At 31.1% G+C, this 26,388-nt stretch overlaps 2 protein-coding genes across 6 annotated transcripts in view; one reads left to right on the top strand and one right to left on the bottom strand.

The window, feature by feature from the left end:
• LOC145306500 (uncharacterized) overlaps nt 1-26,388 on the top strand; it is a 228,822-nt gene that overhangs the window by 118,813 nt on the left and 83,621 nt on the right. For all 4 annotated transcript variants that reach the window (XM_080148635.1, XM_080148634.1, XM_080148631.1 and 1 more), the window contains one exon: nt 25,478-25,574. In XM_080148635.1, the coding sequence (XP_080004761.1) occupies nt 25,478-25,574 (97 nt within the window). The remainder of the gene's footprint in view (nt 1-25,477; nt 25,575-26,388) is intronic.
• LOC145306504 (uncharacterized) overlaps nt 1-26,388 on the bottom strand; it is a 354,771-nt gene that overhangs the window by 312,758 nt on the left and 15,625 nt on the right. The gene's annotated exons all lie outside the window — the stretch shown is intronic.

The following is a 26,388-nucleotide window of genomic DNA, read 5'->3' as shown; positions in this document are numbered from 1 at the left end:
TTGCTGGTAAAATTTACCACGAAACTGGTATATTTTACCAGGTTGACCAGCTTTACCACTTTTCTGGTAAAACGATTTTTTTTTCTGGTATTTCGTAGAACCTGGGAATGTAATGCTTCCATAAAATAGAGAACTCATCATCAGTTATCCTTAATCCGAAAATAAAAGAGCCTAAAACCATGACAGGAGCCATGTGAAGCCTAAAAATACAGAGAACTCGATTGTTTTAGTAGTTATTAAGATCTTAAAGGACAATAAAATCATCCTACTTTAAAATAATAGAATGAAAATGTGTTATGAACTTTTCCTTATTTTTTTGACTTCACCATTAATCTATTCTGTCAAGGCTAAAGCTATCTGTGAGTGCGTGTGTGTGGGTGTGTGTGTGTGGGTGTGGGTGTGTATGTGTGCGTGTGTGTGTGTGTGGGGGTGTTTGTGAGTGTGTGTGTGCGTGTGGGTGTGTGTGCGTGTGTGAGTGGGTGTGTGTGTGTGTGGGTGTGTGTGTTTTATTTATTTACATTTGAAAGCCTTTTCATAGATAGATAGAAGGACAATTGTTATAGGCAAACAAGCCAAAAAATAAATTTTTAAAAAAGATTAAGTTTTTAGTTTAATTAACATTACATTTACTAAATTTGGAATAATTTTTTATTTCACGGTAATTATAAACATGTTTGTCATGAATGGATTGGACATTACACTTTAGATCACATTGGTCCCCAAAGTTTTATAGCATTATCTTATTCAATGGCAAAAACCTTGGGTACTGAATCTTGATTGGGTCGTTCAAACTTTTCAAACAATAATTTAAATGTACAGAAGTTGTAATTTTTTATCGTCAGTGGAGGAGTATAAAAATTTATCTACATTATCCTATCCCGTAAATTCCCTGTTTGACCTCGTCATTTTTTTGTGGTATTTTTCTGATCCTTTATCTCTGGATACTGCAACTGAATTCGCATTCCTGGCTTTACATATGATAAAACCAACATTTAAATTCAAATAAATAGATATGCTACATCAGTGGCGTGCAAAGGGTTTTACTATGGGGTTGTCAAATTTTGGGGGGAGGGGGGATCAATTATGGATTAACTAGGGACTTCTTTTTTACAAATATTTTAAACTGTGTAATATGAAAAACCTGTTGATTATAGGTGTTTTGTACTTGAATGGGTATTGAGCTTCAAAAAAACAGCCTAAAAACATGAATCTAAAACTGAAATAGTCTGAAACCATCTCGGGACCAATGTAAATCTTCCCTTAAAGTTATGCAGTTATTGAAATCTTAAGCTTCAGACAAAAAATGAATAAGTCAATATCTGAATATATTTTATTATTTATCTTAAATGTTTTGTTAAGTTCAAAGTGCTATTAATTATACTCAATCGTTTTTAAAAGCGAAGCTTTTCTATAATTAGGGTCGGTCCGTCCGACCGTCCGTACGTAACGGATAGCTTTTTTCGTTAATTTAGACATGTTAGAAATAGCAACTCTATAATCATCAACAAAATGTCCGTACGTCCATTTTAAACATGTTGGTTTTTTTTTGCTTTTTTAATAATAATTTTTTATGTGATAAAATCATCAGATTGATCTGATTTTTTTATTGCTGATTCCTATTACAATAAGGTACAATATTATGAGTGTAGCATCTCTATAATCAAGTATTAAAAAGTCAGTATGTCCTTAAACAGAAATCTGTATTTAAGAAGTTTTGCAACGAATTTACGTATAATTTTGTCAAACCTTATATTTTCATATTTTGTATATTCAGTTCTGACACTCAACAAAAGTTAATGTTCGTCTGTCATATCGTTTCAGAGCTTCGCTCAAACCAGCAGTCTCTAAATTTTTCAACCTAAAAGTTTTACCTAAATAAGGAAAAATTGTTGAGAATTATACCCTTTTATTTCATACTTGCGGCTTTGCCCCTAGCCTCTAGGGGCTTTGCCCCAAAGGGTAATTTAAAAAAAAAATTGAGTACTACTGGTGCTGCCCTTAGTTTTATGTGAACTAACTTCCCCCATAAACATAAAAAATGGGGGGGGGGATTTATTGTTTTTTTGGGGTTTGGGGTGTCCCACTCCCCAAGAAAATAGCTTAAAACCACCACAGGACCAATAGGTACATATATACCCTGAAGAGTAGAATCCGATAGGTTCAGCAGTTACCGAGATCTGGACATCAAGCTACTTTGTATTATTTCATATATCAGGGATCTTAAGGGATAAGGCAAAGATTGGAGCCAAGCAATCCAAATTGGTTAAAGTACCCAAAGTTTTTGTGTGGTACCAGTGTAACTCACATGCAAGTATCCCCTCCCTTCCTACTTTTCATTTAAATATTGAATTATATCGAAATTGGATTATCTTAAAATTTGAAATGCATCAATTTAGAAAGAATCACGAAACCTTTTAATATTTTGCAAAAATTAATTTTAATTCAAAAATATTATCATATGATGTTTCAATGTTTGAATTATACGATTATTAATATTTGTTTTTTGTTTGTCTGTCTTTCGGTTTCTCTTCTCTAATTATCTACTTTTCTCTCTCTATCCTTCTCTCTGTCTTTCTCTTTCTTTCTTTCTCTTTCTCTCTCTTTCTTTCTCAATCTTTCTTTCTCTCTCTCTCTCTTTTTATCTATCTATCTCTTTCTCTCTTTCTCTCTCTATTTCTCTTTCTCTCTCTTTCTCTCTATCTCTTTCTCTCTATCTCTTTCTCTCTATCCCTTTCTCTCTATCCCTTCTTTCTCTTTCTCTCTCTTTCTTTCTCTCTCTCTCTCTCTTTCTCTCTCTCTCTCTCTCCCTCTCTCTCTCTCTCTCTCTCTCTCTCTCTCTTTCTCTTTCTTTCTCTCCCTCTCTCTCTCTCTCTCTCTCTCTCTCTCCCTCTCTCTCTCTCCCTCTCTCTCTCCCTCTCTCTCTCTCTCTCTCTCTCTCTCTCTCTCTTTATCTACCTATCTATCTTTCTCTCTATCTCTCTCTATTTCTCGTTCTCTCTCTCTCTCTCTCTCTCTCTCTCTCTCTCTCTCTCCCACTCTTTCTCTCCCTCTCTCTCTCTCTCTCTCTTTCTCTTTCTTTCTCTCCCTCTCTCTCTCTCTCTCTTTCTCTCTTTCTCTCTATCTCTCTCTATCTCTCTCCCTCTCTATCTCTCCCTCTCTCTCTCCCTCCCTCTCTCACTCTCTCTCTCTCTCTCTCTCCCTCTCTCTCTCTCTCTCTCTCTCTTATATGTCTTTTGTTAATATTTCTTTTTAAAAGCGAAGCTTTTCTATAATTAGGGTCGGTCCGTCCGTCCGTACGTCCGTCCGTCCGTCCGTCCGTACGTCCGTCCGTCCGTCCGTCCGTCACGGATAGCTTTTTTCGTTGATTTAGACATGTTAGAATTGTCCTATCGATTTCAAATTTTGCATGGTTATTCCTGTAGTATTTAGGTACAATTTAGAAAGCGTAGCAACTCTATAATCATTACTAAAATGTCCGTACGTCCATTTTAAACATGTTGATTTTTTTTACTTTTTTAAATAGCTTTTTTCGTTAATTTAGGCATGTTAGAATTGTCCTATCGATTTCAAATTTTGCATGGTGATTCCTGTAGTAGTTAGGTACGATTTAGAGAGCGAAGCAACTCTATAATCATTACCAGAATGTCCGTACGTTCATTTTAAACATGTTGATTTTTTTTACATTTTTAACAACAAATTTGTATGTGACCTAATCATCCGATTGGTCTGATTTTTGGTATACTGATTCTTGGGACAACAAAGTACAATATTATAAGCGAAGCAACTCTATAATCAAGTCCTAAAAATGTAAGTATGTCCATAATCATTATCCTGTATCAAGCAATTTTTCAACAAATTTATTTACAATTTTGCTTTGACTCTTATACATTCGCATTCAGATTATTCAGTTCTGACATTATACAAGTGTTAATGTCCGTTTGTCCTACCGTTTCAGAGCTTCGCTTTTATGGATGTTGTCATCCTTGTTTTATATGTATCCTTTTATTGGTATGTTTCAATTATTGACAAGTCTACTAGATAATTCATACCATCTAAAACAGTTAGGGAGTTGAATCCATTTTTATAGAAGCAGAAACATAATCTATGATTATGGTTTGGACCCTATAAAACTGTAATCTACCCTTTCACTTTCCCCTCTCTTGGTGAAGATATCTTCAACGCCGATACGATTTTTGAAATGTAAGATTCCACTTTCAATAGAGGCGAAACTGGAATCATACATTCATGTTTACATATCAGCGTTTTCATAAACATTGATTTCCTTATTTATATCGACATAATAGTAATGTATCATTCTACTTTCAATATAGACAAAACTGGAATGATACATTCAAGATAACATATCATATATTTAAATCGACATAGTAGAAATGGTACATATTAGTTAGTTTTTTTATATTTTTATTAGTTTGAAGTTTTCAAGAAAAAAAGGACCTAAAAATAAAGGTTGCTAACACTTAACAACCAGGCCCATTTCCGGACCTTAATAGTTCAACGCTCCCCCCCCCCCACATATCATCTCAGCTCCTATTAGAGTTAGATGGCAAAAAAAATTGTGCATGTTCCCTGTTAAATAATAAATTTCCGACTTTAAGTGAGACAAAGTCATTTTTTGCTTACTTCACCCTTTCATTTAACAACTTTCTTTTTAAGGTTAATTAAAATGTTAAATGGTTTTAATTTCCTTATTTTTGAAGCTAGAACAATTTTTTTCAAAAATTTTTTATCTTAAAGTAAATTTTATATTAGAAATTATATCTCAGTAACAACAGAACCGATCAGATTCTACTCTTCAGGGTATATACCTATTGGTCCTGTTGTGGTTTTAAGCTATTTTCTTGAAAATTACCCCCCCCCCAAAAAAAAAAATATTCTGGTGATGCTCATAAATTATGGGCGCAGCACCAGAATTTTTATTTTTTTAAAAATTACCTCATGGGGCAAAGCTCCTAGAGGCTATGGGCGAAGCTGCTAGTACTTAATAACCTAACCATTCAAAATCCAATAAAAGTCCCAAAAGTTGTTAAGCCAGCTAAAAAGAAAACGTTATCATAAAACTTTGGGGACTAGTGTAATAAACAGTCCATTGTCCACCTCTCTCTATGCTAGTTCCCAAAGTTTTACAATAACGTTTTCATTTTTGTTTGCTTAACATGTTTGGGGACTGTTACTGAATTTTAATTGGTTAGTTTATTTAGTATAGTGTCAAAACGTTTCAACCACTGAAGGCAAATTACAGTAGGGGTATTTTTGGGAATGTACATCCATTTATCGGCTATTGTCTTAAACTCATCAGATCACTGGTGGCGATAAACTTGAATTAAAGTACCTAGAGGTTTTGGACCAGCTAAGAAGGTAATTTCAGTTCAATGTTCCCTACCTCCCTGGGTACAATAAAAGTTGTCTAAAGGGAGGGAAAAATGGACGAAAAATTAAATAAATTCTGTCTATAATAACATGAGAAAACAGAATGAGAAGGACAGTAGCACCCTGTAATCGTTATCAGAAAGTCCTGAATGTCCATTTAAAACATTTGACGAAGCTTATTATAATAAGAGTTATGACAATATAAATTTATAAGATACATACAAAATGTTATTGCATCTAAGTGACGTTTTCTACAAAAAGGGTTGGTAGAAGTCTATATGTATGTCTAAAAAAATCACTCTTATGGTTTGCAGGTTTCTATAACTATGTCTTCATAATAATGCCTATAATAAGGGAGGGTTTAAATTTCAGTAGTACCCAAAGTTTTATAAACATTTGTTGGATTTATAAATTTTTTTACTTTTATTTAATCTTAATTGGTTGATAAAAACTGGCATTGTCAAAACTAAACAGCCAAGATTAGTTGTTTATTGCATCTGTTTTTCCAGTTTTGTTAGTCCTGAAGGGGCGAAGGCCCAGTCTAACAAAACTGGTGTTCATATTACAACTTTTTACTTTACTATTTGTAGAAAAATGTCTATAATACAATACAATACATGGTTTCAAGTATGGATTAGACGGGTCTGATCCAGCAGATATTAATTGGTTTTGTAGCCATACTGGAAAATCATAAAAAATCATGGACAGAATGGCGGACAGGCAGAAAAGTGAATTGTAGAGTACCACCGCATTTTATTCTTTCTTAGTTAGTATTCGTATCCAGAGAGGGAGGAGACAACTGACTGTTTATTACAATAGTACACAAAGTTTTACAACAACGTTTTCTTATTCATTGGCTTTGGGGATTTTTACTGAATTTTGATTGGTTGATTAAATTGTGTTTATAAACGTTGGAACCACTAATTTTAATCTACAGAAGGGGTTATTTAGAGCGTCATCATTATGGATGTGCATTAATTTATCGGCCATTGTCTTATCTCTTTATATCCCTGATATGTTTCATAATTTTATTTGTTTGCTTTGCTTAAAGGGACTGTGAACGAAAAAATTTCTCATCAGATTATCAAACCTTAACATCATATCATTAATATAATCTCAAATATAGGGCAAAACTGTCTCTTGTTTCCTTAAAAAACGGCTTTTTCCAACGATTTTTACTATGTCCAAGTTTGGGGAAAAAATTTCCTGACTATATAAATGTGCAGTTAATTGTCTTTTTTTCCTTCTATAGCTAAAACTAAACTTTTTGACATAGTTCTCTATTTTTCCTAACGGTTAAGCTCACCTTTAACAATATCCTTTCTGTAAACCAATGTATAGTTACTTAAAAATTGATAAAGTAATATTTTTTATTGAAAACCAAATACAATAACAAAGCTAGAAACAGGTTATTTTATTAGTATCCAAGTAACTTTAGATGGCCCATCTCTTGCCCACCTTTATTGACAAATTTGTAAATAATAAAGGTGCAATATTTCTTTATAAACAGTCTGATAAAAGTGTAAACTAATTCTTCAAAGTAGGTTATTTATTGTCCAACACAATAAAAAAGGATATCATTATTTTAAATAACCTATGAGATTCAACCCGTTGTAGACTTTGAGGTATTTTTTTGTCATTAATACAAATTTAAGATAGATCTTTATTACCTAATTACTACGTTATAAAAAAAACTAATTGGCAATTTTATATTACAAAATAAATTCCTTAACAGTAACTAAATTGTTTCAACTATATATGACAAGTTAAATACCCCTACAAACATTTTAAGAAACAAAAACATTCAGATTTTCCTTGTTTTTTCCTTTTTCCCTCCAAAAATACCATAAAATCAATGCATTATTCCTAGATATTTTTGTTAATAGGACATTTTTGGTTGATCAGTGTAGTGAAATGTGCTTAGAAAATGTTAAGATTTGATAATCAGATGAGAAATTTCTACATTCACACTCCCTTTAAGTGAAAGCTTTTCATTACATTAGGTTTTATTAAGTATGTGTTATAACATATAACATAGGCCAAAGTTTAAAGTACTACTGGTGCTGCTTATAGTCTAATGTGTTCCCAAGAAAATTATTTTTTTTTGGGGGGGGAATTTTCATTTTTGGGGGGGTTGGGGGTGTCCCAACTCCCAAGAAAATAGCTTTAAACCACGCAAGAAATACCATGCTTTAACTGCTGAAAGACTGCCACAAGTTGACCCAATACCCCAAATTTGAAGTCTTCAGCTTCTATAACAAAAAAGTTCTAGGCATTTTAAAATGACATTTTATGTACTGTGAAAATTTTGAAAGAATTTCAGTGCTAATGTTAGAAATTTTGAAATTGAACTACGTGACCTAGAAACAAAATTATAAGCTTAATTTTGTCATAAATTTAGGTTGCAGTAACTAATTATATTTTTACAATAAAAATACCCATTTTTATAGTCACAATCATTAAAAAAAATTAAGTTTAACTCGCGTTATACCAAGTGTACTGTAGCCAATCAGAAAGCTGAATCAGCTAAGCAACCAAACACAGCTGAGCTTGTATTAGTTTACCCCTTTGTTTCCTCTATGATTTTGGTTTACAAATGCAATTTAAATCAAATTTTTTCATAGATTTTGACTATGAAATTTGGTGTTTTTATTTTAAAAATATAATCAGTTACCAGCAATCTAAGTTTCTGACAAAGATAAAGTTATAATTTTGTGTCTAGGCAACATAATTTAATATTGTTTTTTTTTATGAGCATTGAAAATCTTTCAAAATTTTCATTGTACATAACATGTTATTTTGAAATGCCTAGAACTTTTTTGTTATTGAAGCTAAAGATTTTAAATTTGGGGTATTGGGTCTAATTGTGGCAGTCTTTTAGCAGTTAGAGCGTGGTATTTCTTGCAGGCGCCCTTTAAAGTGTTCACGAAGCTGGGAAAAAGTTGATATATGTCACTGATTAATGTTTTTTAAGAGTATTATTTTGAGAATTAAGTCTTAAATACTTCCCATTTAAAAATAAATCAAACTTTAAAAAAACGGATTTATTCCCTTGAAAACATCGTTGTATTTTGAGTTTTATTATACATATCTTAAAACCTATCAAAATCGACAAATAACAATCTTTTTGTTGAAGTTTACTTGCAAATTTAGAGTAGAATAAATTCTTTTGTTACATACATATTAAACTAACCAAAAAAGTTCTTCTTTTCTTTTTACGGGGAGATTAAATGATTTTTACGGATAATCGCAAAGATATTACCAAATATGGGTATAAGGTCAGCTGATTTATAGTTATCGATTGTGTAACATAGCACCCTCATCCTATCTCAATATTTACTACTTGCTAAAAAAGCTTCAACATACTGCAGAGCTAAAAATACGATTAGGCCCCCACATAATTGGGGGATTTTACTATAGATTGAGAAAGTTTTTAGCTATTATGGTTTTTTTATTTTGGGGTAAAATTCTTGCTTAGATTATATTTGATTAATTAACTAAAATCTATAAAAGATATTTAAAAGAAACAATCTTTGAAACATGAATTAATTTGCTATAAGCATTTTCTAAGTACAGCCAGGTTAAATCAAATACACACACACACAAACATACATGGGACTCCACAGAACTTGATTGTTTAATACTTCAAAACATGAAATAAGATAAAGAGACAACACAAATTATATTCTTTTAATATTAATCTGTTATTCATGGATGTACATTAATTAAAGCAAGGCTTTTATCTTAATCCTAAACACAATGTAAAGATGGTTCCTGAGGTAATAAATCAAGTCACTTAGCAATAAACCTATACAAAAATTGAAATAAAATAACATGTTTTTTCAGTTATGGGAATAAAATTATTTACTTTTTATAGCTATTGAAATTTTCCCGTACTGGTCCAAACTTACAACTTAAAATACACTGAAGGGACTGCGACTTTTACAATATTCAGTAATGTTTGGTTTCTATACTTCAACTTAACAAAATCCGTTGGTACCATTTGTACCACAATGAGTGTGTGTGTGTGTGTGTGTGTATAATGACAGATATTTAATTAAATTCAACACATTACGAGATTATTTTACAATGATAAAATGCTTTTTTTTATGTAAATACTATAGAAAGACTGCTATATTTTATGCTGAATATCTGCAGCAAATGATATTTGTTTATTCTATTTAAACATTTTAATTCTTAAATATCATGCTTTCTACAGATTTAAACAATTTTTCTTTTGTCACTATACCTGCATAAACAAAGCGGTATTTGGTTAATGATTTTATAAAATAAACCAAACTTTTTCATTACATTTTAGAGAAAGTTCAAAGATAAATATTAATAGAGATATATTAAAAAAATATTTTCTAAGTATCAATTTTTTTGTTTTTATCTGCAAGCAAAGAAATAACTTATTTTCTCTTAGTTTAATTGATGCTAAGATTTTAACATTATTTTCATGTGGAAATACTCTCCGCATTTAAAACTGCTTTTTTTCTAACTTAACTGAACTTTTAAGGCATAATCCTTTGAAAATTACTTAAAATATAAAAAAAGGTAAACGAAAATGCATTTTGAAAAGTTAAATTCGCGATCACTTTAAGGGTACTTTTAGGGTCTCAAAGTTGGACAAAATAGTAGGTGTTAAAGATCGACCTACATAAAAATTGGTAAGACCTAGAACTAATCCGTAAAAACCTTTTTAACTAAGAATTGTCCATACTTTTCAAATCGGTTGAGAGCTTTAAAATAGAGTTAATATTTTTTTAAAAATGTCCAGAGTTGGTGGCGGGGTATTTTCAGGTAATTTTGAAAAAAAATTTAAATTTGATTTTTAAGGTCCATTTTCAGGTTTTCAAAAATACAATATGGGCTTTTTAAGAATAAGGCCAAAAAGTGGGTAGGACAGTGGATTTTTATGAAAATATTTTATTTTTAAAGAAAATTTTTGCAAAAAAAAATAAAATTTCCCATCTTTAAAAAAAATGATTTTTGACATAGAAGGAATAGTCTAATCCTTATGAAATTTTTTGTGGATAATCCCTCTAACCTAATCTAATTATGTTTGATTGACTGTTTTTCATTGATTTTTTTTAGGTTGAAAAAAACGTTATTGGTTTAGCCCCCCTGTGGGGTATTAATCAGTAACGACTTTAAGTCCAATTATATCAAACTTCTAAAATCCTAGGATAACCTGATAGTCTTTTCCGTAAGCTTTCTAACATTCTTGGTTTCATTAGAAAATATTAAACTGTTTTTAACCTATTTTTAAATGGGGTGTCAAAAATATACTAGGACTCCTATAGAATCAGACTGCAGAGCCCAAATTTGAAATAAGTCCCCAATAAACTTTTTGGGGGGGATTTAAAAATTATTTTTTAATGTTGCTCTGGTCATTTTGACTAGAGCAAAAGGTCTTTTTTACTCGGGGTAATATTGTGGCATTTGGAACAATTTATATATAATTCACTTTATATTGATACAATAAAAAAACATAACTCTGTTCAATGGAAATATTTTTTTTCTAAAACAATTAATTTTATTGAAAAATCTAACATATACAATAAAACATATAATTCTAAAGTCTGAACCAATAAGAAGTCTTCTTTCATTTCAATTCTTTACATTTCAAAAAAGAGTGTTTTCACAAAGTGACTCATTTCCAATGTAGTTAAATAATTTTCATTTAATCAAAATGAAAAGAATGAAAACCATACACATAAAACATACATACTTTTAAAAAATAAGTTTGAATAATCCTATATTATATCATATTTGTATAAGTTTCAAAAATAAATTTGTTGTATTGCATAAACATTTGTTGTCATCTTACATTATTAATAATATATTTAACCCTTTACAGCTGATTTTTATGTGTTTTAAATAAGTGTTAGAAAACAAACATGATAATGTTAATTCATTGATATATTGTAAAGAATTAACTTTTTAATGAATTAATTTAGATGAAATCAAAAGGCCTAATTTTACTCTATACCAGAATACAATATTTATGAAGCAAAACATTCTAAAAGCTATGAATTTTAACCAAATAAAAAAAGAGCTTTTGCTCTGATCACAAAGGACCACAGCAACAGTAAAAATTAATTTTTAATCCCCCCAAAAAGTTTATTGGGGACTTAATTCAAATTTAGGCTCTGCAGTTTGATTCTAATGGTGTCATAGTATATATTTGATATATGTTTTAAAAATAGGTTAAAAACAGTTTAATATTTTCCCTATTTTCTTTCTTCAAAAACTGAAAAAATTACCGGTTTAGTTCGCCCTCACCCTAATGCAAGAAAATTTAACTCTTTCATTTTGTACAAAAAGAACTTTTGATTAATTGTTTATTAGAAATTAATGAAAGTTTTTGTTTATTAGGCTTTTATACCAAATCATGCCATTTGTTGATAAATTACTTTCAAGCAATCAATCAAAATTTTTGCTATTGTCCAAATCATGGTAGTTTTACGAAAAAAATACTCATAATCAATCAATAAAAACTATTGCTTATTTGGCTCATATACCAAATCATGCTATATTATGATAAAATACTTTTAAGTAATCAATTTGATTGATTAGCCATAGTTTTGTACAGTTTTGACCTGGAGTAGGCGGAGACACTTTTCCATAGAAATAGGGCTATCAAGCTCCATGTTCAAGCACATTTTGACTTGACTTGCTATCTCATAAGATCTACTCTTACCTTACCCTTGCCAAATATGGCCCAAATTAGTCCCAAATTAAGTCATGGTAATGAATGACGCTCTCCAAAGAGGAGCTTGGGTTAAAGGTAGTACTGTAAGTAAGTGACTATTGGGTATCCAAACTTACTTAATAATCCCCATCTTACACAACCAGGGGATGATGCACGATTAATGTTGCGAATGAGAAATTAGAGTCAACCTATAGAGAATTGAACTTGAACTCTCACCAATTTAGCTCAGTGTGCTACCACTAAGCATGACACCCCTACTAAGTAATCAATAAAAATTATTTGACTCATATATATATACAAAATCAGGCCTCCAGGTGGTCTCTCTACAGGTAAAAATGAAAAAAAAAAATTTTTAAGATTTAGAAGTCAGCTTATGAGACAAAATATGTATGTTTTTTCTTCAAATATGTGAATAACAACAAAAAAGAAGCATATTTTTTTTTATAAGTTAACCTTTAACCCTTCAAAAAAAAATCTTATTTTTAATTTTTATTTGTACAGAGACCACCTGGAGGCCTGAAGCTCCGCAACCTGGAGGCCTATCCAAAAAATCTTAAATCTGGGGGAAATTCATCATATAAGAATGATTTTATTCCCCCCCCCCCTTATTACTCCTCCTTCTTTTTCTTCACTTCAACTGATACAAGCAACTTTTACTTTAAATGTCCATTTATTTACTCCATCCACTTTTAACTCACAAATCAGACCAAATTGTTCAGTAATTGATCAGTAATTTACCACAAAAATGCACAATTAGATCAGCAACTAACCTTTAAGTGCTTACTTACACGGTGAGAGATTACTAGGGAAATATTAAGATGAAATAAATTGAACAAAAAAATTACAAATATATACAATTGAATTAATTAATAAACGACTTTATTAAAATAATTTTCATTACTCATTTGATACACTTTTAAAAGTATTTTTTTAATTAAACAAAACATCTTTTATAAAAGGCTCTTTGTATGTTTTGTTTATTTAATTAAGAATATACAACAATGTTTAAATTATGTATAAAATCTATGCTTTTTTTCACAATTGACATAATTTTAAAATAGTATGGTACATTTCTATTATGTCGATGTTAAAAAAGTAATGGAAGATTACAGAAACATAGATATTAAAAATGTAAACCATGATTCTAGTTTCGCCTCTATTGAAAGTGGAATCTTACATTTCAAAAATCGTATCAGCGTTGAAGATATCTTCACCAAGAGAGGCAAAAGTGGAATCTTACATTTCAAAAATAATATCGGCGTTGAAGATATCTTCACCAAGAGAGGGGAAAGTGGAAGGGTAGATAACAGTTTTAGAGGGTCCAAACCATAATCATAGATTATGTTTCTGCTTCTATAAAAATGGATTCAACTCCCTAACTGTAAAACAGTAAAAATATTAACATAAAAATATAAATTCTTGTTGGGCTAGGTTAACAAAAACCTAAGCAGCGCAGTACAAAAAATGATGTAAGGATAAACGGACAAAGTAAGATATATAAAAGATGTTTAGTAGTTAAAATCAAGAAAGAGAAGGAGAGATTAGAAAGAAAAAATTTAAAAAAGAAAAGCAGCAGTCTATCATAAATAGCAGTCGAGAAAACACATTTTTAACATTAAAGACTAACTGACTGATAAACATAATAAATATAGAGTTGAAAAAATATTCTTTGCTAACTCTGGTAGGACACCTGCCATGTCTAATAAAGATCAGGCAGGAAGGGTACGTTGGACTATAAATTATCCAGGTACCCAAAGTTTTAAAGTTTTTATATGACTTTTGAGAACTTTCATTAAATCTTGATAAACTGGTTCAATTTAGCAATAATCAAAATTATCAATTTGCACAATTGAGGATGTATATCGATGCTGTAAGTATTGGTGCAAAAAATTATTTGATGGGGCTGATTTTTTTACGTCACAAGTGAAGGGAAAGAAAAGGGAAGGGGGAAAGAAACATCCTAGAAAAGATATGGGGTTTTCCCATCACTTATTACGTAAAAAAAACTAACCCCGTCAAATCAATTTGAAATTTGTCCCCATTTTTTGCACCAATACAGAGTTCATTGTCTTATCCCTTAAGATCCCTGAACAGAGATTCTATTACAAGGCGGAAATACGAATATCCGTTAACTATTGCTTTTTCCACTTTTTATTAAGATGCCTAGCTACTCTATATATAACTAGGGTATGTCCGGACGTTCGTCCGAATGACGCTCCATGAAAAAGTAAAAGTACTGTTGTCTACAAGATTTCGTGATTTTTTCGTATTATTATTTAATTCTTTTAATTTTTTTAATGATAGATGCCGGTTTTTTAAACTTCAAAAGTTGCGCTACTTATGTAAACAATTGTCTTTGTTTTGTAGAAGAATTGCTCGTCTATCATTCCATTCGATTTTTATTCCATTATGCGAGGTTTTGTGTTTTTAATTAAGGTTTATAATGTTTCTATAAAATAATTTTGAGATCTTAAAAAAAGATGTTAAATTGATGTAAATCCCCAGTGCGCTCAAACAAAATTACCCCTTAAAATTATATTAAAATTATTGTTTAAAATGTTTGGACATTGGGCCCAAAGTTTTTGAGGTTACGAATGGAAAACATGTTTTAAAAACTTTGGGTGCCAGTGTAATTTACTGTCCAATGTCACCTCCCTCCACGAGTTTTGTACAATTTTAACTTTTCATTAGAAATAAACTCTTATAAACTTAACTGAAAATGCAAAAATCGCCTCTACAAAAAAAATTGCATTGCCTTTTTTTGGTAATGAAATAAAGAGGTGTTTCTTTTAAATGTTTTAAAATATTAAGAGCAAAACATAATTTTAAACAGCTTTAAAATTTACTCCAACAAATAAAATAATGTGTTAAAACTTTGGGGACCAGTATAATTAACAGATAATGTCCCCTCCCTCTTTGATATATCCAAAGAAGGTGTATCAACTTTTTTTTTTATAGCTAGCCGGTTCTTTTAGTAAGTAGTAGATGTAAAATTTTTCATAGAATTCAGATATGCAATCGTTTTTTTTGTAGACCTCTTATTTTTTAAGTAATTTAAGTTTTTTAAAAAAATAATTAAGTCGGTTTTAAGGTACTAAAACGCAACAAAATAAAAGAAGAAAATGGCCAGTAAGAACAAAAATAGTAAGATCTTTAATTTGACACCTTACTTTTAAAATTCTGTTGAGTAATTATTGAAAAAATCTATTTTTTTAACCTCGGTTTAATAAAAACTTTAGACCTAAATATTTTCTCAAACAGACATAAAAAACATGGGTTCATATATACCTTTAGAATCAGAAAAATATTACGAATCCATTGTAAGCAAAATTGAAAAAAAGTTAAAAAATTAAAAAATTAAAAAATGGCCAATTGTATTTTTTGTTCTGGCAACACTATCGTCTTCCCTTTTTTACCCCCTCTTTACCCCCTCTATACCCCCTTCCCATTTTTATACTCAATTCAAAAGTTAAGACGTTGCCTGTACAATATAATATGATATTTTCATATAATTCCTTTTATTGTAGTTTATATACTATATTGTAAACTTTTTTTTCAATTTTGCTTACAATGGATTCGTAATATTTTTCTGATTCTAAAGGTATATATGAACCCATATTTTTTTACTTGTGAAATGATAAAATTGAGTTCAAAGTTTTTATTCTCGTGGGTTTAAAAAAATCGATTTTTTCAATAATTACCTGACAGAATTGAAAAAGTAAGGTGTCAAATTAAAGATCTTACTATTTTTGTTCATAATGGCCATTTTCTTTCTTTTTTTTTGTTGCATTTTAGTACCTTAAAATCGACTTAATTTTTTTTTTTAAAACTTAAATTACTTAAAAAATAAGAGGTCTACAAAAAAACCAATTGCATATCTGAATTCTATGAAAAATTTTACATCTACTACTTACTAAAAGGACCGGCTAGCTATAAAAAAAAAGTTGATACAACTTCTTTCCAACATAAATCTTTTAAACGGCTGCGAATTTGTTGGGTTTTTTATTGTAATATTTGTTGGAATAACGGGACACTATATTAAATTTTATATCAAATTAATGTTAGTTGCCCTATTCCACTCACATTTAAATAAATACACTAAGATATATAAGTTGGAAAGAATTTTAATGTTGGAGGGAGATTTGAAATCTGCATCAAATTTTAAGGATTTTTTATAAAATTCGTTTTTTGTATAATTCTTTATCTAAAAGCGGAAATACAATTTAAGCTAATTAATTTTGACATCTGTGATTGGTGGATTGAAAATTATCTTCGCTCTGATAGGAGAAGCTTAAATGTCGCACATCATTCAACCAATTAGAGCGCAGGTAGTTTTCAATCCACCAATCAAAGATGTCAAAATTAATTAACTAAAATTGTATTTTCGCTTTTAGATAACGAATTTTATAAAAAAAATCCTCAAAATTTTATGCAGATTTGAAATCTCCCCCTAACATTGAAATTCCTTCTAACTTATATATCCTAATATACACACTGAGAGGGAGGGGACATTGGACTGTAAATTACACTGAAAGCCAATGTTTTTAAAACCATATTACCTTATTCGTTGACTTAAAAACTTTGGAATTTGGATTGGGGTTCTAAACTAGTCGTGTCCAAACTTTTTCATTTGCACAGATGGAGTAATTTTGTTAATAATTATTGAGAATGTAAATTTATCGTCCATTAAAAACAAACATCTGAGGTGGATTCTTAAAAAAAAATTTACCCCACTAATCGCTTAGTGGGGCAAAATTGTTTTCGTGAAAAATCCTCCAAAATCACATAAAAAATCTACAAAAATTAAATAAAATTTCATGTTCATAACCCTTCTATGATTTTGTTTAATTTTTGTAGATTTTTTATGTGATTTTGGAGGATTTTTCACGAAAACAAATTTGCCCCACCTAGCGATTAGTGGAGCAAATTTTTTTTTAAGAATCCACCTCTGAAAGAATCTATAAAAAACATAATTACAAATTTTAGACTTGATCATTGTTCCTAATCGTCTTAGAAATCAACATTTCAAATGCATAATATATGGATAAGAGTCCCTTCAGCCAACGAAAACAAAAACGTGGATATAAAACTTTGGGGACTAGTGTAATTTCCAGGCCAATATCCCCACCCACCGGGTTTTAATCTTTCTTTGTTCTTAATTGTATTTAACCATTCATATTCATAATATCTAGATATTTTTCCAGGAAGGTAAGGAACATTGCATTGAAAATTCACTGGTATCCAAAGTTTTATAACCACGTTATCTTATCCTTTGACTTAGAAATTTTGATTGGATGGTTTCTAACTGTTATTAATCAAACTTTTTAACCGATAATTTTGATAATTGGAAGGCTTTTTACTTATCACCATTGTGATTATAAAACAATTATCGTCCATTGTCTTATCCCTTAAGTTCCCTAGTAATATCTATCTATTTATTCTAGGGATAATATTCAATTGTATTAACCCTTAATGGTCGGGGGGGGGGGGGGGGGGCCGCTGAAATTTATATTTTGATATTTCTAATATAAAATTTACATAAAGATAAACATTTCCTGCAAAAAGAATTTTCTTCTAGGTTGTTAAATAAAATGGTGAAGGAAGCGAAAATTGACTTTGACTTACTTAAGGTCGGAAATTCATTATCAAACAGGGGACTTGCACAAAAATATTTAGCCCTCTAGCTCTATTAGGAACTAAAATAATATGAGGGGGAATTGAACGTGCCCCCCCCCCCCCCCGACCGATTAAGGTGCGGCAAGGGGCCCGACTGTTAAGGGTTAAACAAAATTGATTCAAAATAATAAGTCAAAATGTTAGAATTTAAAAGAGTGTTGTAGCTTTAAATATTTTTTAACTGAATTACTTTTTTTATTTTTTATTAAAATAAAATGGATTCAACTTGTAATTGTACATTTTCATTCAACCAACCTATTAATTACACGACGTTTTAGCGTTAGTTATATGAAAAATAATGAAAATTTCGTTTTTTTAAGTTTATCTATTCCTGTATCCCAAAATTTTTCCTGCCATAGTAACAATATTCTCTTGAAATATCAGGGATCTAAAGGGATAAGACAATGGACGATTAATTGATATATATCTTCAATGATAAAAAAAACATTTAAAATTTTGAAACGTTAGGACTCTACTATTTAAACCAACCAACCAGTCAAGATTTGATAAACAGTACCCAAAGTTTTTGAGCTAACTTAATAATCTTTGGGTACAAGTATAGATTACAATATCCCCTCCCTCCCTGCTTTTAATCTGGAGTTCTCTTTTAACTACCCAAAACTCCATCCTACTATACTACTAATTCAAAATACCCTACAATCAAGCAAATTTTACATTTTTCCTGTAATAAAGGGAATAGTAGCTTTCGCAATCTATAATAGAAAGCAGAACGATGTCTGTTTGTTTGTCTGTCTGTTTGTTTGTTTGTCTGTCTGTTTGTTTGTCTGTCTGTTTGTTTGTCTGTCTGTTTGTTTGTCTGTCTGTTTGTTTGTCTGTCTGTTTGTAGCGATGGATCTCGCTAACCGATGAACCGATCGGGTTCTCCTTTACAGGGTAGCTTCTCATAGGTCCCGGGAAGGTTTATAACTATTTTCTTGGGGGGTTGGACACCCCCAACCCCCCAAAAAAATGAAAAATAACCCCCCCCCAAAAAAAAAAAAATTTCTTTTTAAAACTAAAATTAAAATAGTGGGGTCGGCTAAACCCACCCTAAAAAAAAAAATTTCCCCCCCCCCCCCAAAAAAAAAAAATTATAATTTTCTTAAAATCTAAAATACAAAAAATTGGTTTGATTAAGCCGCTAGTATTCCATAAAATTGTGAGCAAGCTTCCAGTCAAATGCTCTCATTAAGTCTAACTGTTCTTAATGTTGGCCAATTGCATTGTATAATTAAAAACATTTTAAAACAGTTTGACCTAATAAGCACATTTGACTGGAATCTTACTGGAATTTTGTGAAAGCTACTTTTCCCTTGTTTAATGATTATGCCATTATAAGTATGTCGTTATAATGTCACCAGGTTGTCGATATTTGGATATGATGTAAGCCACATAGTCCATGTGAATTTTATCAGGACAGTTATTGAGGAGTTTATGTCAGCCACGACCAACTTTTTAAATATTGAATGCAAAAGTTTTGAATAATCCTTATACTAAAGTAACAAGATGTCTGTGTGTGTGTCTGTGTGTTTGTGTGTGTGTTTGTGTGTTTGTACCGAAGGATCTCGCTTACCGCTGAACCGATCGGGTTCTCCTTAACAGGGTAGCTTCTCATAAGTCCCGGGAAGGTTTATAACTATTTTGGGGGAGGGTACCACCACCCTATCAGGAGAAATCGCCCCTAGAAAAAAATTACCCCTCTCGAAAAAGAGACTCCAACGAAACATAAACCAATTATTTCTGTAATTAGATATTTTAAATAAAAAAAACATTCTAAGTGCCACTAGAGGCCTCTAGGGGCGTAGCCGCTAGTTAATATATAAACAGTGGACTATAAATGGCCCCCTCAACCATAATAAATTTTGTCTTTAGTAGCATAAAATTGTACATTTTAAAACATAAAACTATACTTTTATTTAAAGCTTAAAAATGGATTTAGTATGAAATCCATTTTCTACTTTTGATATAAAAGGAATTAATAAAGTTAGTTATAATTAAAGTTGTGTAAAATTCTGATGTACAAATAAGCTCAAATCAGCATGTCTTAATTAAAAGTTTTCTGCTAAATTAGGGGTCATTAAACAGTAAGGCAAGTAGTTTCAAAAATAAATCCTGTCTTTTTTTGAGACTAAAGATTATTGGTATCCATTGGTTGTTATGTATAAACATTCTAGTTCATCTCTGTGTATGTCATGTGTGGAAAGGGAGTCCATACAAAGAAATACAATTTTATATTTTAGCAAATGATCACCAAACCTCATGTACTTGTAACTTGATATGTTTACTCAAAAATTGTTTAAAATAACACCATTATTTCAAGTAAAGGATTAATTATATATATCACAACTTTGCAATTGAATAATTAACCTCTAAGAAGCCAGGTTGAAATTAAAATAATATTCTTTAGAAAAACTTAGAGTGAAATTGATGAAATACACAAAAATGTAGGTATTTAATTTTTTAATCGAACACTTTATTATAAAACATAATAAGGTAAAACTATTTTGGAAGCTTATATTTAAAATCCATGCAACTTGACATTAAAGTTTGAACACTTTGAAAAGTTTCAAGGGTTTTCAACCTTGTTATTAAATGCTTTGTTGCCTTTAGATTACAGATCAATCAAAAATAAATACACTTTGAAACATGGAATATATATCTAGCTATCCAGCTGGCTATCTTTCTATCTTTATTTGTAAAAAATCTATTTATTACAAAAAATACACTTTATAACATCTAACATATCTAGGAACTATCAATAATCTTAAATACATAGTTGGATATCTTTCTATCTTTAAGGGTAAATATCTATCTAATATGTATTTAAAATCAGGCCTTTAAAAAATTAACTTTGAAAACTGTAAGATATCTAGCAACTACATAAAATCTGGAAGATATCTATCTATCCAGTAAGTTATTTTTCTATTTTTAAATGTAATTATCTGATATGTTTTTGAGTATTTAAGACCATTACTAAAGTATGTCCATAAACTGAAAGATATACAGATATTCAGAGGTTTTTCTATCTTTAGCTTTAAATTGTGTATTAAAATTTTGGAATTTAAGGCGAATACAAAAATGCCTTGAAAACTGTTAAATATTTAGCAATTGAAATATTGAAAATATATGTAGATTTGACCTTATAATTTGAGTTTAGATATCTTTTTTCAATTAGAGACGTTCATTTATTTATTTTCATTGTCTTATCCCTTTAGATCCCTGATTGATACTATGCTATTTTTTTAATCTGCACTAATTTTTATGCAATTTATTTAAATCAAAATTTTGAAAAGTTTCTAGAAGTTGTTTTTGTTAAGAAGTTATTTTTTAAAAACATTTAAGTTGTACTATTGACAAAAAAAATACAACAAAATATATTTTTTGGTTCTTTTGTGCTTTTAATAATGAGACTCTTTTACATTTGGTTCACTAATTATCCTTTTTCTTGGTCAATTTCCTTAATTATTTTCCCTTTCTTTCTTTCTCTCTCTCTCTGTCTTTCCTTGTTACTATTGTCTATCTTTTGATGGTTTTGTTATGCTGTGTATGGCAGGTTTCTAATCAGTCTGGATGTCTCTGTGTATGCCCAAAATTGAATGCAGAGAGGGCCCAGGTCAACTATCTATCTATCCATCTTTCTCTGTCTCTCTTACTGTCTATCTATCTTTCTACCTATGATATGGCTCTCTCTCTCTCTCCCTAATATAAAATAGAGCCAGGGTAGACCCCACCTTTTGACTTAGATTACAGTTGTGTCCATCCATACAATAGACACACATACACATAAATACACACACACACACACACACCATTCCTAACCAATTTATTGTAAAGGTATTCTTCTTCTTCTACTTGGTACACACACCTTCCACCTTTAGGCCACAGAACATACTTCATTTACAACCAGAACCAAAGGAACAAATGAGAGAGAGAGAGACTGAGAAAGATTAAGAAATTGAAAGATTTAGGAGAGTGAGAAAGAGAGAGAAAAATAACCATATAGTAATGCTAAGATGTTTAGCAAATAGAGAAATAGAACAGAAAGAGAGAGAGAGAGAGAAATAGGTGTATAATATTCTGGAGGCTCTTGTACTAGGCCTTCTAAGGATTGCAGAAAATATGCCTGGGTATATACAGACTAAAATTATTTCTAAAGCTACTTTATACCTTTATATTACAGTGGCATTTCCAACCAAAGTAGCCTAGTTTTAGTTGTGATAAATCTTTTACTAAAGCACACTAGGAACCACCATTAGAATATATTATAATATCACAACCAAGAAAAGAAGGTGAGAGAGAGAGAAAAACATCTAGAAAAGAAGAGAGAGAAAGAAAGAGTATACTTAATGAGAAGGTCTGGAAATGAAAAATGTTCTAACCAAATAGGAAATGAGAGAGGGAGGAAGTAAAGGAATTGATACTCCAAAATCTAAGTAGTAAAGGTAGGGGAGATAGGGCAAGGGTTAAGGCATATTTGGTTAGTGTAGTGTCCAGAGAGAAAGAGAGAGAGAGAGAATGAAATTAGTACTCTAAGAAACAGAAGGCATTTGGGGGTTAGAATGGGTGAAGATTATGTTAGGAGAGAGAGACAGAGAGAGTGACTGCACAGCTTCTTATACTAGAACAGTCATAAATATATATATACACACCTCTCTTTATACTACTGGCCTTTTTAAAACACCCCCCCCCCCCCCTACCTCTCACCATCTAATTTTCAGTTTACCCTTTTAATTCTATCTTTCTTTCTCTTCTGGTTTCATTTCCCAATTTTGGTTTGGCTAGAGGCGATGTGACTACAATATTGTGAACTAAACATTTTACTTGGCCTATCTTGTTTTGCTCTGTCTCAACAAATTTTGATTTTAATAGATTAATAAGGAATAAATGCATGTTTTGTAGAAAAGAGCTAACTTTCGATTTTTAAAAGTTATTGATGTCATTCATGTTTTTGCTGTTTAAATGTTTTGTGGTATTGTGGAAGCTCTTTTGGCTAGAGGCTGCTGTTAACTTATAGAAACAGTCTCGGGTCTCCTTAGGCTCACTGACACACACACACATAATCATTTACACAGACTTACTATACTCACACACACACACACATTGAACCACGGGGTTGGCCTCCTTGGTAGACTTTGTGGCGGTATTAGTGTGGAGTGGGGAAAAGAGGAGGGGGGAATGGTTAAAACCAGTTTCTGTAGGGAGTAGAAATGGCGGGAAATAGGAGAGAAGACGGGGAAGGGGGGGGTAGCTGTTGTTTCCCTTTTGGTCTCTACTTTGTCTGCCGTTTCTCTGTCTGTGTGTGTAGTGTAGAGGAGTGTGTGTGCACTAAACTACAGTGGCTCCAAAATATTCATACAATCTGCTACATTTATTCACTTTTTAGGTTTTTTATACATTATAATATACACTACGCGTACACAGCATAGTGTACAACTGTAGCTAAATCTTTCATATTATAAATTAACCAGTGACAAAATCCTTTGCACCTTTGTGTACAAGATTTTTACTTTTTGTGAGTCATTTCTAAAGTGTTTTGTATAAGTTGTATGGGCGTGTGATATTAAATAATAATAATGATAATAATGCCTGCTAAGTGAAATTCTGTTGCTGCCATATTCTGCTTTATATATACATGTTATATATGCAGATAGTGTGTGAAACAGTTATAGTCTGTAATTCCTAAAAAAAATAAGCTTGGATTATAAAAGTGTGTTTGTGATATATTTGTTACTATGCTCGCGACTGATGACTACGTGGGGGCCACTGTGGTGAAGCCCTCAGCCTCTTCTAGTACAACAATCAAACAACATCTTCCTATTTACATGCTCAAGTCAAGTCTTTTTTCTAGCTGGTTTTTCTGAACAGAAAGAAATACGAGTGCTTGTTGTCTGTTGTCACATGGTTTCTTTACATTTTTAAAGGGGGGACAAATTATTTTATACAAGTTTTGCTGTGTTAGATGAGATGATAATGCAGTAATGAAGTTTTAATGAAGATGACCATCTGCAACAAATAATCAAACGCGGCATTAGGCGCACAACAACCAGAAAGCTTAGTCATCGCTGCATGCTGATTAATAGTTTGATTGATTGATTGATTGATGCTGTATTCATAATAAAATCAGCTGTTATATGAGAAAGAGAGCTTGTTTTTAGTTATTTCTAAATAAAATATAGCTACTGCCACTGCCACCCATTTTATATGCACTTGGTATAAACAAATTTTACAAATTACATAGCAGCAACTCTGCTACCATTGTAGTGCATTATTATTATACTCATTCTCATTCTCTGTGATACATACAAAGAACTGGACTGTTCCATATTCTTTATATAGAAATCCTTTTTACAAATTTATTAATCTTTTCAAAGAAGTAAGAAAAAAGCAATGCAATCCATGTTTACAATTAGTCCATTCAGAACAACGCAAGCACAAATAATTACAATCTAATCTCATCAAGCTCTCATTTCTTATTGAAAATAAAATCAAACATGCTGACATCCAAATCTTTTTACATTAGGATGCAACATCCTTAAGTTGATAGTCAATAGAGCTGCTTTTAAAGAAATGATTCAAAACTTGGCTTAACTAAATGATTGCTGAAAGTGTTACCGTACCGTATATGAGATATTTAAGAACCTGTTGTACAATAACTCCACTACTCCCATCCCATGCCTCTGTTGATATCCACATGCAGGCCTATTCTTGCAACCTTCATCAAACCTAAATCTTGTATAACAGCTTTTGCCAATCAGCTGTTATTAAACCAAAAGCAAGAGCTGCTAAAGACTTCTTTGATTAAGCATCAGCTTTTGCTTGACCCAGTAGTTGCCTTACATAAAACACAATCAACTGCTTTAACTAGCCTATTATTATTGCCTAATACTACTACTACAACTACTTCAGCTTGGCGGCTGTCACAAAGACTCCATCAGCCGCTTAGCCCAGCTGCCAGTGATAAATTAGCATCTTGTCGGCTGCAGCTGCTGCTTACACTGCACACTGGCCAAACTGATAATAACGCAATCAAGGTACAAAATGAACTCGAGAACTCTTGTTGTAGCTAGAAAATTATTTTGTAGCTATTGTAGCTAGTGTGTGTGTAATGAATGTACCACAGTAAAACTAGAGTTAAAACAAACTATTGAAAAATTTTAAAAAACTTTTTTTTTAATTAGCTTGTTGCAACCAAAAACCTATATTTGTGTGCTATCATCAGTGTTGTAGTAGCTAGTTAACTTAGTGTTATAAACCAAGATCTAGATGAACTCAGTGCCTGCCCATATTAAATAAATATCATATATGTAATATAATATATATATGTATGTGTACTCTGTTCCTGTATAATCTGTATGTATAATGAATCTGTTATTATTTAACATCTCTACATAACATAGCTCTAGCTCTATAATATAGCTACACAGTACACCAGAGGAAAAGAGAGGAGAAATAATAAAGAAAAATAAGAAAATACACATAGCTTTAGTATTAGTGCTTTCCTCTACTAAACTAGAAAACTACACATATTCAATTATTATTATACATACATAACTATATACTGCATATATAAAACTATGCATACAATGCTCCACTAGTATGCAATCAGCATGTCTCCATAATAATGTTATTATAATAATATCATTCCTATAATGATATGGTATGAAAATGTATTACTCCCGACCTTATCATACGCAGGAACGTGGACGGTCCAAAGTCGGCGGCGGTTCTCAGCAACACAACAATCCCGATGACTCAACCTCCAAGGTGCTCAATAACTTCTCCAAGGCCTTAGGTAAGATTTTTATTATTATTAACAGGATGTATGTCTGTCTTTGTGTACCGATAGATCTCATTCAATGCTTAACCTATATGGTTCTCCTTAAAATTGAAGATTCTTATAGGCACAGAGACGGTTTAAAATTTGCGGGACCTAAAATGATTAAACAACCATTGTCCTATAACTGTATTTTTCACTCTTCATTTTATCAGTTCATTATTCGTAGAAAAAGAAGTATTTTTGTTTTTATCTTGAAATAGTTTAGGGTAAGACATAGGAAATCGCCATAAGGAATTTTAGAAAAATAGAAGTTTATTAGAATGTTTTCTTTAAAACTAACAAATAACAAATTTAAAAATGTTGAATATAAATGTCATGCTTAAAACCATTCTTTCATGTGAAAGGCTCAATGATTTGAATTATTTTATACGTCCTGAACTCTTCCCAATTTTCATTAATTGATAAATTACAATCACGAAAAAAAACTCTAAATGATTTAAGAGGATTAAAATTCCATAATTCTAATCCCTTTCCCTTTTAAACAGGGAACTAAAGGGATAAGACAATGGACAAAATGTTTATGTACGTCCAAAATGATGGTAAAAGAAAATTTTAGTTTCAGTTTCATTAAATAAAGTTACTGGTTCAAAAGTTTAGACACTTCTAATTCGAACCAACTAATCAAGATGAAATAAAAGTTTTTAAGCTACCCAAAGAGATACTTTATAATAAAACTTTGGGAACTGGTACAATTTGCAACTCATTGTCCCTCCCCTCCCTGCTTTTAGATCTGAGCTGTTACCTCGGGGCTACGTGTAACTGGCTCAAA

The sequence above is a fragment of the Acartia tonsa genome, chromosome 14 (genome assembly GCF_053477335.1).
Source record: "Acartia tonsa isolate MP-2025a chromosome 14, ASM5347733v1, whole genome shotgun sequence".
NCBI lineage: Eukaryota > Metazoa > Arthropoda > Copepoda > Calanoida > Acartiidae > Acartia > Acartia tonsa.
The sequence above is the reverse complement of the archived record's forward strand: the minus strand, read 5'-3'. Positions and strand labels throughout refer to the sequence as shown.